The sequence below is a fragment of the Capra hircus genome, chromosome 9 (assembly GCF_001704415.2).
Source record: "Capra hircus breed San Clemente chromosome 9, ASM170441v1, whole genome shotgun sequence".
Classification (NCBI taxonomy): domain Eukaryota; kingdom Metazoa; phylum Chordata; class Mammalia; order Artiodactyla; family Bovidae; genus Capra; species Capra hircus.
This window is the reverse complement of record NC_030816.1, coordinates 83,894,608-83,909,547: the sequence shown is the minus strand read 5'-3', so window position 1 is coordinate 83,909,547 and position 14,940 is coordinate 83,894,608. Positions and strand designations below refer to the sequence as shown.

Genomic DNA, 14,940 nt, shown 5'->3' with positions numbered 1-14,940 from the left:
GGACTGCAGCCCACCAGGCTCCTCCGTCCATGGGATTTTCCAGCAAGAGTACTGGAGTGGGATGCCGTTGCCTTCTCCATTTTCTTAAGAGGGTCTCGTAAACATTGATTCCACCACATTGGTTTCTTCTGAAAAATGATAAACAACATTCAAATGCAGGATTCTGGAAGGATGAGAGGAAAAGAACACAGACTGACACTCTCTGCCTTCACCTCCTGCAGCTTCTTCCGTCTGTGCCTTCTTTACGTGGAAGCACTCACTGTAATGTATCTTCCCCATTTAAGCCACACCCCCGCCATCTTCTGGGCCAAAGTATCAATGTCTGAAGGGAAGCGGCGAAAACTACGGAGGGACAGTGGCCGTCACCGTATCCGGGCACACGTGTCAGCGTTGGAGCGAGCAGACGCCCCACAGACACAACAGGACCCCAGAAAACTTTCCCTGCAGGTGAGTCCCTCTGGTTTCGTTTCCTTGTCAAGGAAAGGAATGAAACTTTCCATCCTTGTCATGGGATGGACCGCAAGATCCCACCGATGTGCCTTGGTTTTAGTAACAGTAGGAACCTCGGCTTAAAGCTTTTGGGAATGAAAACTAGTCAAGTCACCTGCAAGGGAAGTGACATTTAGTGCTGGTTTTCCTAGAAAACTGGTTTCCCGGGCCTGCAGCATCAACATTATCAGGAAATTTGTTAGAAATGCAAATTCTGGGAGACCCTCTTGTCCATCTACTAAATCAGTGACCTCGGAGTGGGTTCCAGCAAGGTTTTGCATGAAATGTACAGTAAGGTTTGAGAACACAAATTTGAGGGCTATGATATATGCTTTAGGAGGCAAGAACAGTGTAGGAAACACCCATTGTGTTTCCAGCATACAGCACAGTGCCTGACGCATAGCGAAAGATCTGATACACAGTCAAGGAATACATTTCAATCATTCACCCAAGAGAAGCATGCTGCCATAATTCTATGGACTCCCACTCAGCTTAAGTTTCCACCCATTATTCAGTTCTAGGGAATTAGCTGGACACACTGCCAGTATCACCATTAAGAAGTATGTGTGTACTTGGTTATTTCTTTAGCCTTTTGGAAAGCCAAACTCACAATCCCTTCTTTTTCAGAAACTTGGAGGAAAACTACTGTCGGAACCCTGATGGGGAGACAGGCCCATGGTGCTATACAACCAACAGGGAAGTGAGGTGGGAACACTGCACGATCCCGTCCTGTGAGTCCTCTCCGTTATCCACAGAACGTATGGATGCCTCGGGTAAGAAGGGCCACGGGGGCTTACTGAGGGCGCCATTGCTCCGAATTTTTGTATTCCAGAAGCATCACGGTAGCTTTGGAAATGGTTTCATTGTGCTGTGGTCAGAGAACGTGCCTTATGATTTCATTTATTCTATTTTTTAAAATTTATTTTTAATTGGAGGATAATTGCTTTACGATACTGTGTTGGCTTTTGCCATACAACAACGTGAATCAACCGTGAGTATACCTATGTCCCCTCCATCTTGACCCTCCTCCCCGACTCCTCCAGGTTGTCACAGAGTACTGCATTGAGCAGCCTGTGCTATATAGCAGCTTCCCATTAGCTGTGTTTTTTACATTCACTTTAGATTTGTTGAGGTTCATGTTACGGTTCAGAATAAAGTCGTCTTGGTGAATGTTTTACGTGCTGTTGAGAAGAATCTGGCTTCTGTTGTTGTTGTGTAGTGCTCTACAAACGCCGACGAGGTCGAGCTGGTTAGTCCTGTTTGGCTTTCCTGAATCCTTGTTAATTTTCGATCTCCTTTTCCCTTGGTTCCTGAGATGATCGGTGATGTCAGGGGCGCATCCATCTGTCTCTTTTCAGTTTTGTGTTTGCTTTACCTATTCTGGAACTCCTTATCAGGCACAGACACACTTTGGATCCTTGTCTTTGCAAAGAAATGACCCCTTTATCATTATGTACTATCTCTCCATGTCTCTAGAAATAGTCCTTGTCCTAAAGGCTACTTTTGCTGATATGAATAGAGCCATTGCAACTCTATTTTTACTAGAGTCTGGATGATGTCTTTTTTTCTCAGTCTTTTGAGATGTTTAGACCATTTGCATTTAATGTCATCATTGTTAACATGGTTGGATTTAAATCTACCATCAATTTAGTTATTTCTACTTGTCTTATTTGAATTTTGTTCTTTTATCTTTCTCTGATTTAATTGAGTATTTTGTATTGCCTTTTATTACTTCATTTTACTATCTACTTAATGTTTACAATACATACCTTTAACTTACATTTTACCTACAAATAATGTTATTTTACTTGATGTATAATGTAAGAAACTTACAGCATTGTAATATTTACTCTGTCCCAAAATATCATACTATTGTTCTGAGTTTACATCTATTTTGGAAACTCACAATAAATTGATACTATTTTTGCCCCGAAGAATCAGTCATGTTTTAAAACAATTAGGAAGAAAAGAAAGTCTTATATTTATTTTTATTTATTTATTTCTACCATTTCTTCTATGCTTCATTTCTTCGTGTTTGCTCTCCAATTTCCATGTGATGGCATGTTCTTCCCGTAAAAAACTTGACCTTTTCCATCCTTTATAGTACAAGTCTGTTGATGAAGTCTTTTAGCATTTGAATGTCAGGAAGAGTCTCTTTATACTGCCTTCAGTTTTAAAAAACAATTTTTGTTGGGTATAGAATTCTGGGTGGACCATTTTTCCCCTTTGCCACTTTAAAGATGTTCCTCCATTGCCTTCTGTTTTGAATAGTTTCTAATGGAAATCTGTGTTTCTCTGTATTTAATATTTCTTTTCTCTCTGGTTGCCTTTAGGACTTTCTCTCATTTTCAGTTTCCAGCAGTAGATTACAGTGTATCTAAGTGAGTCTATTTGTTTGCTGATATGTTTACGGTGCTTATCCTACCTGAAGCTCGCTGAGCTTCTTGTGTTTGTGGATCATTGATTTTCATTACTTTTGTAAAATCCTCAGCCATCACTGCTCAAATATTTCTTTTCCCCTGCTCTCTCTCTCTGTTTTCCTTTCTGGGACTTTAATCACCCGAACGTTAGATCATTTCTTGTTGTCTCATATCTCCCATAAGCTCGTTCTATTTCTTCCCCCACTCCTTTTTTTCCCCTTTGTGTGTAAGTTCAGATAATATTTATCAATCTGTTTTCAAGTTCACTGATTATTCACTTAGTTCTGTTCAGTCTGTTAATCAGCCCATCAAAGGAATTTTTCATCTCTGATAATCTGGTTTTTCTTTCTAGTGTTTACATTTGATCATTTAATTCTTTTTTTTTAAATAGTTTTCATCTTTGCTGACATTCTTCATCTATCCATGCACATTGCTGACCAGTATGATACTTACTACAAAATCTGTCAACATATTAATCATAATTACTTTATAATCTCAATCTGATAATCCCATATCTCTGGGTGGCTCTGATAGGCATGAAATTAAAAGATGCTTACTCCTTGGAAGGAAAGTTATGACCAACCTAGACAGCATATTAAAAAGCAGAGACATTACTTTGTCAACAAAGGTCTGACTAGTCAAGGCTACGGTTTTTCCAGTGGTCATGTATGAACGTGAGAGTTGGACTATAAAGAAAGTTGAGCACTCAAGAATTTATGCTTTTGAACTGCGTTGCTGGAGAAGACTCTTGAGAGTCACTTGGACTGCCAGGAGATCCAACCAGTCCATCCTAAAGGAGACCAGTCCTGAATATTCACTGGAAGGATTGATGTTGAAGCTGAAACTCCAATACTTTGGTCACCTGATGTCTGACTCATTTGAACAGACTCTGATGCTGGGAAAGATTGAGGGCAGGAGGAGAAGGGGATGACAGAGGATGAGATGGTTGATGGCATCACTGACTCAATGGACGTGAGTTTGAGTAAACTCCAGGAGTTGGTGATGGACAGGGAAGCCTGGAGTGCTGTGGTTCATAGGGTCGCAAAGAGTCAGACATGACTGAGCGACTGAACTGAACTGAACTGAACTGAACTGAACCTTATAATCTCAATCTGATAATCCCACATCTCTGGGTGGCTCTGAGTCTGGCTCTGCTGATTATTTATCACTCAACAGTGGCTTTTCCCCCCGTTTGTGTGTGTGTGTGTCTCGTAATTTTTAATCAATGCTTGGATTTACTTGTAGAGAAATAATAGCTATTGAAGCAAATATTATTTACACTTTGAAATGGGCAGACATCTTTTATCAATATGCTATGTGGGTCACTGAATTAATATAATGAGACGATAAAAGGAATTTAGGTTTTGTTGATGCTGCTTTTCCCTATGTGAACCGTAGGTTTCAAATCCCCCCAGTGGCGAGGTGCAGTCAGCTTATATCTAGAGTTGGGTCTGGGGTGCTGAAGAGCTTTTTCAGTATCTTAATCCCTTCTCAACTTTTAGCAATCAGTAATGCCTGCACCACAGAGGTGGGGGGCACGCCACACTTTGAACCTGACCCTCTTGATAGACTACTGTTTCTTGTTACTCAGTGCTGAGCTTTTGCTGGGGGCAGGCACTCTCTATCTTCTTGGTCTCCTCTCAACCTTAGACTCTGGGCACCTGGTGCTGTGCTGTGCTGTTGCTCAGTCGTGTCCAACTCTTTGCGACCCCCTTGACTGCAGTCCACCAGGCTCCTCTGTCCATGGGATTCTCCAGGCAAGAATACTGGAGTGGGTTGCCATGGCCTCCTCCAGGGGATGTTCCCAACCCAGGGATCAAACCCAGGTCTCCCGCATTGCAGGTGGATTCTTTATCATCTGAGCACCTGGCAACATTTCTCAATATTCTTGCCCCTTCTTCTCATGGAACTGAACTCTAAGTTGTATCTGTGTTGAGTCCTGGGTGGAAGAATAGGAGACTTCTGCTTTGTGTTGGTGAAGTATCCTGGCACAGTAGAATTTTATGCCCCTATTCCAGGGCCCTTCCCTGAGAAGCAACGGATCTTTGCCTGAGTCCTGGATGGAGGACAATTTCTCCCAGCAGCTGAAGGCTTTGGCTTTGTATAAACAAAGAGTCTGGGGAAAATGCAGAAGGTTTCCATGTCTTCCTCACTGGCATCCAGTCACCACATACAGCCTCTACCAAATGAATGAGTGTCTTTCTGAAGACCTGCCCAGTTTTCATGAATACCCGGGGGAGATCCATAAAAGAGAGCTTGCACATGAGTGCAAGGTCCAATTACAAGCAGTCTGCCCTGCTTATTTTTTCCTCCAAGTTTTAAATTAACTATTTACCCAAAAGTTAGGTCATTAAAGTCTTAGAATGTTCTGGATCTACTGTTTTCTTTGCATGTCCATCTGCCTCCCAATATGTAAAAAGAGGGCGGTGTTAATTCCCAGAGAGGATATTGTTTGTGTAATAAGTTATTTCACACGTTTCTCTGTTCCAGTCATTAGTTACTGATTTCTTCTCTTTTGGTTTCAGTACCACCTGAACAGACTCCTGTGGCCCAGGACTGCTACCATGGCAACGGGCAGAGTTATCGAGGGACTTCGTCCACTACCGTCACAGGAAGGAAATGCCAGTCGTGGTCATCAATGATACCACACCGGCATCAGAAGACCCCAGAAAGCTACCCGAACGCGTATGTCTCTGATTTTCAACAAGTAGAGGAGAGCCGCCAGCTTCAGTTTCCGCTTAAAGGGTTATGCTCGAAATTAAGAAGGAAATGGCAACTCCAGTATTCTTGCCTGGAGAATCCCATGGACAGGGGAGCCTGGTGGGCTGCTATCCATGGGGTTGCAGAGTCGGACACGACTGAAGCAACTTAGCATGCATGCATGCATTGGAGAAGGAAATGGCAACCCACTCCAGTACTCTTGCCTGGAGAATCCCTGGGACAGAGGAGCCTGGTGGGCTGCCGTCTATGGGGTTGGACAGAGTCAGATATGACTGACGCAACTTAGCAGCAGCAGCAGCTAGAAACTAATGTCTTAGGACCAAATTTCCTTTGGCTCGAGAGAATGAGACAAAATGTCTCAGGCAACTTGCTTTTGTGCAAAATTTCTGAAAGAAGAGAAGCTGGAGGCTGGCTCTCTTTCCTGAGCAGTGTTTCAGAAGCAGGGTGGGATAGACAGAGGGGCTGAGGTCCTACTAGTAGAAAGCTCAGAAGCATAGATGATCAAAGGCTTAGAAATAGGATCATTTCATAGCTCTTGCTTACAGATCAATGTCGTCTTTCAGCCGTGGAATTTTATCATTTCGTCCTCCAGCTCCTGAAGTGGTTTGTGTTTGCCATTGGGTAATAAATTTAAATATTTATCACCACTGGCTGATCTATGTATCACCCGACCTGTATAGACATATTGGGTCCTGAGCGCTAGTGGTCTCAAAGAATGTGAATTACCAGAGCATTAAGAGCAAAAGCAGGAAGGCAGATTAGAGTCAGAAAGTACACAGATGCTGATACGCAGAATGGACATCAGTGGACAAGGCAGTGGGCAAAATAGTGGACAAGACTAGGACTGATCAGACCAGTTTTTCTGTGACACATGGCTGTAAAAATATGGGAAAATTTCACATGATGGACAACAGGCAGCATAGGACTGTGACTTTTCAGAAAGGAAAATAAATTAGATCGAACTTACAATGACCCTGGTTTTCTTCCTGGAGATAATTTGGGAAGAAAGTATCTCCTTGGACTGCAGTGCAAGGAAACAGAACCAGGGCAGACCACAGCACTCTTGCTGATCTGAGGAGACAGGGGCTAGAGCTGGGGCCTAGTGAGGCAGCTTGGATTGGGTAGGCTGGGTGATCTTGAGAAGCGCTTCCCTCATAGCTCAGTCGGTAAAGAATCTGCCTGCAATGCAGGAGACCTGGGTTCAATCCCTGGGTCGGGAAGATCTTCTGGAGAAGGAAATGGCAACCCACTCCGGTATTCTTGCCTGGCAAATCCCATGGATAGAGGAGCCTGGTGGGCTACAGTCCACAGGGCTGCAAGAGTTGGATACGACTTAGTGGCTAAACCACCAATCTTGAGAAAGGATCTGTGCAGAGAAGGCACTTTGGAAATACATATGGAGTTCTCCTGAAGCCTTTGGCTGAATGCAAAGCTATACACATTTCACGGAGAGATTCTGCAGTGAACAAAGAACAGGGAACCATGAGATAAATGAAGATTACAGAACACCCAGGGCACTAGGCGATTCTGTGTTTGCAGAGTGGAGATTCTTACTAGTCAGAGAGGAGAAACCTCAAGGGACACCTTGGCCATTCAGTAAGGAATCCAGAAAAGTCCCAGTTTATCAGTTGCTGTTGTTGAGTTGCTAAGTTGTGTCCAACTCTTTGCGATCCCAAGGACTGTAGCCCACCAGGCTCCTCTGTCCATGTATCAGTAGGGTTAGTGTATTCCTTGGATAAAAGCTATTCTAAAAACATTTGCGCAAAGATTAAAAGTAATCCTAAAAGGATCAAAATGATCTCCAAGTAAATTAATTGCCTGCCAGAAGAAAATGCGAGGGTCTAGAGAGGACAGTAACAAATGATTCCAGGAGGAAGACAAGCTACTAAAAATGGACGAAAGACTTCATTTAAAAGATGTTCCACAGGGAAAGATATGCAAATAGGCAACAAGAACCTGAAAAAATGTTCAGCATTTTAGCCATCACAGAAGCAAGAGTTATAGTCACAGAGCCGCTGCTGCTCAGTAGCTCAGCTGTGTCCGACTCTTTGTGACCCCGTGGACTGTAGCCAGCTGACTCCTCTGTCCATGGGATTTTCCCAGCAAGAATGCTGGAGTGGGTTGTCATGTCCTCTTCCAGGGGATCTTCCCGAACCAGGGATGGAACCTGTGTCTCTGCATTGCAGGCACCTTCTTTTACCACTGAACCACCAGGGAAGCCGCTATAACCACGAGATACTACCAAATACCCAATGGCAATGACTGTTACTAAAAAGACAAAGAGTAAGAAGTGGTTCTGAGGACGGAGCAGGGACACCTGTCATACCTGGTGTGTTTCCGTGTGTGTGTGCCGAGTCACGTCCCACTCTTTGGGACCCCATGGACTATAGCCTGTACAGTTCTTCCGTTCATGGAATTCCCAGGCAAGAATACTAGAGTGGGCTGCCTTTCCTTCTTCAGGGGATCTTCCCGACCCAGGGATCAAACCCACATCTCTTACATCTACAAAAAGGTCTACCAGAAAGTTCTTATCAGCTTTATTCCTAAAATAACCCCAAACTTGTAGCCACTTCAGTGGTCACCAATAAGAACATGAATAACTGGTAAGATGCTCATACCATGGAATACTATTCAGAAATAAAAAGGAACCAGCTACCGATACCCTCAGATTGCAGGGGTGAAAGCTCAAAAACCCTTGCATGAGTCCATTCATATGAAGTTCTGGAGTAGAACTCAATAGTATTTTCCTCCAAGGGGAGGGCAGCCAAGACTGAGCAGTGACCCAAGGGAGGTTTCTGGGGGGTGATGGCATGCTCTCCGTCACAGCAGGAGTGTGGGTTATGCAGGTCGTATGTTCATCAAAACTCGTCCATCAAAGTACCTTTACGGAAAAAAGAGAGCAGGAGCCTGTTTCCTGTGATAAGCCGTTCTAACACACCCAGTTACTTGGAAACCTGCTGATAGGCTTCCTCAAATTGTGGACCTGGGTCTGAGATGGTCACTTGTCTCTAGTCCCCACTGATACACTGTTGGATTCCCATAGAACATTGGAAGTTCCAAGTGATCTCATGAGTCACAGAGTGTGGGTCTGAGTTCCAAAGGGGAGTCCAAGGCTGAGACTTCTGAGAGGCTTTGGCAGAGTCCTTGGGAGGTCCCAGGGGTCCAAGCTGCCCAGTGAGCCCCAGGCCCCTCCTCTGCTATGTCCTTAGCCTGTTGCTTCTGACTCAGCTCCTGCAGGAGCCCTGGTCTACCCAGATGTCCCCCTTCCTCCCTTTGGCCCCACTCTCTGTTAGTCACATCGCTCTTCCCTCCATCCCCAAGTGGCTGCAGGTAGACGAGCCCGGGGCTTCTTCCTGCGTGCCCCAGAATGCATCCTCTAGAAACCTCATCCAGCTGGTTTTCCAGGAGGCTGCCACAAGCCTTCCAAACCCCCAACCCACTTGGTCTGCCTATGCTATTTACAGTAATATTACTGCCATGAGCTTTTGTTTCCTTGTAAAATACAGTAGGGCTTTCCAGGCTGCTCTAGTGGGAAAGAATCCGCCTGCTATCGCAAGACTGGAGTTCGATCACTGGGTCAGGAAGATCCCTGGAGTAGGAAATGGCACCCCACTCCAGTATTTTTGCCTAGAAAGTTCCATGGACAGAGGAGCCTGGTGGGCTGAAGTCCATAGGGCTCCAAAAAGTGGGACTACAACTGAACACACACACACACACACACACACACACACACACACAAAATACACTATGAGTAAACAGACTAAGAGGGTTGATCTGGGAATATCATCTTCTTGTATGTCTTTCCTGCCTTGGATAAATATGTTTTAGTTCCAACTTCCATAGCCTTACTCACACAGAAGAGAAAGCCAGAGGTATAGATATATTTGTTTGTACACAAAAAATGTAAAATAGGTACTTCAAAATCTATATTGGTTATCCCTGGGGAATTTACTTAACACTCCCAGGGAAAGGAAAACATTCTGATACTTTCTGTTATACATGTATATATATGTGATGTTTTTATGTGCAGCATGTATTACTTTTGATTATTTTTAAATAAAAATTATAACCTACTTTAAAAAACTCACCCCGTTCTTTAGAAATTGAGGACCATCTGTGCCTGTGACATTATAATAATAATTGGCACCTTTGGTAACTTGGACTTCCCTTGTGGCTCAGCTGGTAAAGAATCTGCCTGCAGTGCAGGAGACCTGGGTTTGATCCTTGGGTTGGAAAGATCCCCTGGAGAAGGGAATGGCTGCCCACTCCAGTATTCTGGCCTGGAGAATTCCGTGGACTGTGTAGTCCCTGGGGTTACAAAGAGTCGGACACGACTGAGCGACTTTCACTTTCACTCTGGTATCTTAATGGAAATATTTCAGCCACTTCATTGTAACAAAATTCAGAGGGTGCTGGGGTGCCCCTAAAGATTCGCTCACCTCTCATGAGCTCTATTGCTGTGGAATTTACAGCGGCTTGACAATGAACTACTGCAGAAATCCAGATGCCGATAAGAGCCCCTGGTGTTATACCACCGATCCGAGAGTGAGATGGGAGTTCTGCAACCTGAAGAAATGTTCAGAAACGTCAGAGCAGGTGGCAAATGCTCCTGCGGCTCCCCAAGCCCCAAGCGTAGAGAATCCTCCTGAAGCAGGTAAGAAGTCTGTGGCCAGACATCTGTGTACTCGGGTAGAGAGATGATAAGCGGTGGAGAGTCTTTTGGAGGCAGAGGCTTCATTGCTGAGGGGGGACTGGAGTGCTGGCTGAGTGCGATGGGGAAGGCTGCTTCGGGGTATCATCTGGGGAAGCCAGAGCTGCTCTTGCTGGCCTGCTGGGGGTGGGCGTGTCTTTAGGAGTTGAAAACTAATGGAATGAGCTTGTGGACCCGGCGGGGGAAGGAGAGCGCAGGATGAGTTGAGCAAGCAGCGTTGACATATATACACTATTACGTGTAAGATAGATAACTAGTGGGAAGGTGCTTACAATATAATATGTGCATACGATACAGGGAGCCCACCCGGGTGTTCTGTGATGGCCCAGAGAGATGGGATGGGAGGGGCGTTATTGTTTGTTCTTTTACTCGCTCAGTCATGTCCAACTCTTTGCAACCCCATGGACTGTAGCCCACCAGGCTCCTATGTCCATGGGATTCTCCAGGCAAGAATACTGGAGTGGGTTGCCATTTCCTTCTCCAAGGGAGGGGGGAGGAAGGCTCATAAGGGAGCATATATATATATATATATATATATATATATATATATATATATAATTATGATTGATTCACATTGTTACATGGCAGAAATCAACACAACATTGTAAAATAATTATCCTTCAATTAAAAAAGTGGCGGATTCATGTTGATGTGTGGCAAAACCAATACAATATTGTAAAGTAATTAGCCTCCAATTAAAATAAATAAATTTTAAAAACTCTCAAAAAAAAACAAATACATATATTTGTAGATATATTTGTATATATATTTGTAGCAGATATATAGTATATGGACAAGAAGGTCCTACTGTATAGCACATATCAGAGAACTATATTTAAAATCATATTTGTATATGAATCACTTTGCTGTACACCAGAAACTAATACAACATTGTAAAATCAGTTACATTTCAATAAAAAAATGGCTTATTTGTAAAAAAAAGAAGTAATTGGCTGTGAGGGATGGATACAGTTTTGAGCCTGGGTGGATTGAGAGGTTGATGATGGTGGCTGAGATGGGACATTCTAGAAAAGCAGATCTCTGCCTTTTGCATGGAGGGGTAGAAAGGACTGATTTGGTTTGGGATGCACAGAGTTAGGAGGGCTAGGAGGACTGTCCATGATCACCTCCAACAAAGGCTTGGAGAGAAGCGGACATGCAGCTCCAAGGGTCTGGGGGCTTGAGGATAAGCATGTCAGCTGAGTGGGAGGCAAAGGATAACCAGGCTCTTCTCCGCCTCCCTGGCCTTTTGCCTGCGTGTGGCCCCACATGCTGAGCCTCTGGTCCTGTGGCTGTCAGGCGGCAGGAGTGCTCGGCCCTCCAACAGGGTGAGGTCACAGAGGGGACAGACTCTTTCCCTGCCCTGGCATGAAAGCTCAGTGGTCTCATGGCTTATCTGACCGCTTTTGGGTAGTCCAAGATCGGACAGAAACAATTAAAATGAGGGCTTGGTTTCAAGATGAGACCCCCTCTCCTTCCGGAGGTGGTCTTGACTCCTCTGAGATGCTGGAGAACCTTATTGGCTGCTCCTTACTGTCCCCCTGTATACCTGCTGTATGTATAGGACCAGCTCATCTCTGCCCCCCCTTTCTTGGCAAGACTTTGGGCTCCATGCCCCAGCTGGGGATCCCTCCTGATGAGACCTCGCATGGACTCAGGTGGTCCTCCCACATGACGCCCCACGTGTGGTTGTGGGTAACTCACACAGCCTGGTCCTGGCACACACCAGCACAGCCCTGCTCCTTGGCCAAGGGGCCAGCTGGTCCAGCTTTTGCTGTCTGGATTTTCCAAGTGCCCATCAGAGCATTGTGCACTGGGTCCCCATGTGTAACACTTAACAAGGGCTCAAGCCTCATCCCCAAGGTACGAGGTGAGGGAGGAGTTTGGGGAAAAGACCTCTAGCTACCTCTTTATTACCTCTTTCATCCCAGAAGGTGGCAGAGCTCTGGCCAAAATAATATACTTTCATAAAATCCTTTTCCACCTGCAGTCTTCGTCGAGAGTGAGTTGCTCAAGTATCATCTCACATTTCGTAGTGGCGTCTATGTTCCCTCTCAGTCTGTTATAAAACTGAGTATCTTAGTGTCCCAGCCAAAGTTCCCATTCTAACACCTGGACTTGTGATTCCTTCTGAGACAAGAGCATCTCTGGCGACTTGTTAAAAAAGTCGGCAGGGCTCACTGAAGCCTCCAGGGCTCCTGTGTTCCAAAGGACGTGACCACAGCCTGTCCTGAGAGACGCTGAGCGCTGCTGTTTGCTCCTTGTCGCCGGGTCAGTGTGGGACAGGTGACACCGTTCCCTCTTCCCTCCAGACTGCATGCTCGGGATGGGCAAAGGCTACCGCGGCAAGAAGGCCACCACGGTGGCCGGTGTCCCCTGCCAGGAGTGGGCGGCCCAGGAGCCCCACCGACACAGAATCTTCACTCCAGAGACAAACCCACGGGCAGGGCTGGAGAAAAATGTAAGCCACTTTATTCGGACTCTGTGTTGCCTTTTTTTGATCAGCCTTCGCAAACCGAATCGAACCTCTGCCCCAGAGAGGCTGCCTGACTGAGTGTTGGTGTGGGGTGGGGAGGGTTCGCCAGAGGGTTCAGGGGCCCGAACCTGTGATCCCACAGCCTCAGCGTGGGGGGTACAGTTAGCACGGCCGGCCAACCCCCTAGCTTGTTATCTCTTTTGTTTTCGACACTTCCTGCCTGCTTTTGTTTTCCGGTGTTTGTTCTCTAGGTCCTTGTAATCAAAGATGACCTTCATGACACTGTAGTTGGATGTTCCTAGAAAAAAAATTAGATGGGCCATCAAGACTCTGCTAGGATTTCCCCTACACTCACACAGTCTCTGAAGGGTTTCCTTTGGGGGGTGGTCTTGCCATGGCTGACCCACGGAGGGTGCCCAGGCCAGGGGAATAAGAAGTTCCCCCTGGTGGCTCAGATGGTAAAGCATCTGCCTGCAATGTGGGAGACCTGGGTTCGATCCCTGGGTTGGGAAGATCTCCTGGAGAAGGAAATGGCAACCCACTCCAGTACTCTTGCCTGGAGAATCCCACAGACGGAAGAGCCTGGTAGTCTACAGTCCATGGGGTCGCAAAGAGTCGGACACGACTGAGCGACTGCACTTTCACTTTAAGCAACAGTGAACAAGTCATTGGGCAGAAGACTGGCCTGAATGAGGGTCTGTCCCACGTCCACAGCCCTCTCTTGCTGGGTGGCTCTGGGCCCCACAGACACAAGCTGCAGGGGAGGCGCCTTTATATAATCTCCACCCCAATATCCCTCAGGGTCCACACCCCTTCTCCAAGCTCCTTTTGAACAAGGAGACGTGACCGATGGCATTCTATGAGTCAGAGGCTTCTTAAGCACCCTCAAATGGACTCTGCCCACTTCTTTGCCAAAGAAACATGACTTTTCGTCTTCTAAGGACAGAAGTGAAATCGATGTCTGTGCCTTCTATCACCTTCTCTGCCATCCCCTGCCCCGGCATGCGCCCTCCCCCAGACACTTGCCTCTTTTTCCAGTACTGCCGTAATCCTGACGGTGATGTCAACGGGCCCTGGTGCTACACCACGAACCCAAGGAAACTTTTTGACTACTGTGACATCCCTCAGTGTGGTAAGCTGCTGTCTCTTTTGGAAGGAAATGGCTTTTATATAAATGTGGTGTCACCTGGTCTCCGATCTGCAAGACACGAGTTTGGGCCGAGCACTTCTGGGCAGGAGAGGGTCCCCTCTCTCCCAGAGCCCTCTTTTCATCCTGGGCCTCTTGAATCAGTCCTACTCGTGGTCCCCATTTTTAGGCACTCCCTTCCTCCAATACTTTAAGTAAAATACATAAAAAATCCTCCCCAAGAGCAAGTTCAGAGGTGATCTCTTTAGCCTCCAGGGGGTTCCACTGACCTCTCCAATGCCTGAGAAACAAATTCAGAGTCACCCAAATGGGAAACTCTCTCCTTCAGCAGCTGAGAAGTAAGAAAGAAAACAGAGACAGCAGGAAATAGCTAAACATATAGTGTCTATTGTAAACTTTTATACCGTCATCCTCGGAGAAGGCGGTAGCACCCGCTCCAGTCCTCTTGCCTGGAGAATCCCATGGACGGAGGAGCCTGGTGGGCTACAGTCCATGGGGTCATGAAGAGTCAGACACGACTGAGCGACTTCACTTTCACTTTTCACTTTCACGCATTGGAGAAGGAAATGGCAACCCACTCCAGTGTTCTTGCCTGGAGAATCCCAGGGACGGGGGAGCCTGGTGGGCTGCCATCTGTGGGGTCGCACAGAGTCGGACACGACTCAAGTGACTTAGCAGCAGCATACTGTCATCCTAAGAATTTAATGAACAAGGCTCCTTACTAAGGCCCAACATTCCTCATCCTAAGATGACTATGCATTAGCCGTGCATACGCCAGACAGCGTAGAGAAAGCTTGCTCGAGTTCTTTCGTTGTTTCTCAGACTTTTCTGGGGAGTGAGAAGCTTGGATCACAGAAAGGGAAGTTGACCTTTGTTCTGAAAAGTCTGGGTTACAAGTCCAGGGATAGGCCTGGAGAACACCACAAAGGGCTCTGATTCGGATCCCGTTTTACTCTCCGCTGACCCTCCGTCTTTG

General features: G+C 46.0%; 1 protein-coding gene across 1 annotated transcript in view; it reads left to right on the top strand.

Moving 5' to 3' along the window:
- PLG (plasminogen) overlaps positions 1 to 14,940 on the top strand; it is a 48,140-nt gene that overhangs the window by 18,289 nt on the left and 14,911 nt on the right. Inside the window, exons 8-13 of the mRNA XM_005684954.3 lie at positions 285 to 447; positions 1,117 to 1,262; positions 5,435 to 5,594; positions 10,103 to 10,284; positions 12,654 to 12,802; positions 13,856 to 13,949. Coding sequence (XP_005685011.1) covers positions 285 to 447; positions 1,117 to 1,262; positions 5,435 to 5,594; positions 10,103 to 10,284; positions 12,654 to 12,802; positions 13,856 to 13,949 — 894 coding nt within the window. The remainder of the gene's footprint in view (positions 1 to 284; positions 448 to 1,116; positions 1,263 to 5,434; positions 5,595 to 10,102; positions 10,285 to 12,653; positions 12,803 to 13,855; positions 13,950 to 14,940) is intronic.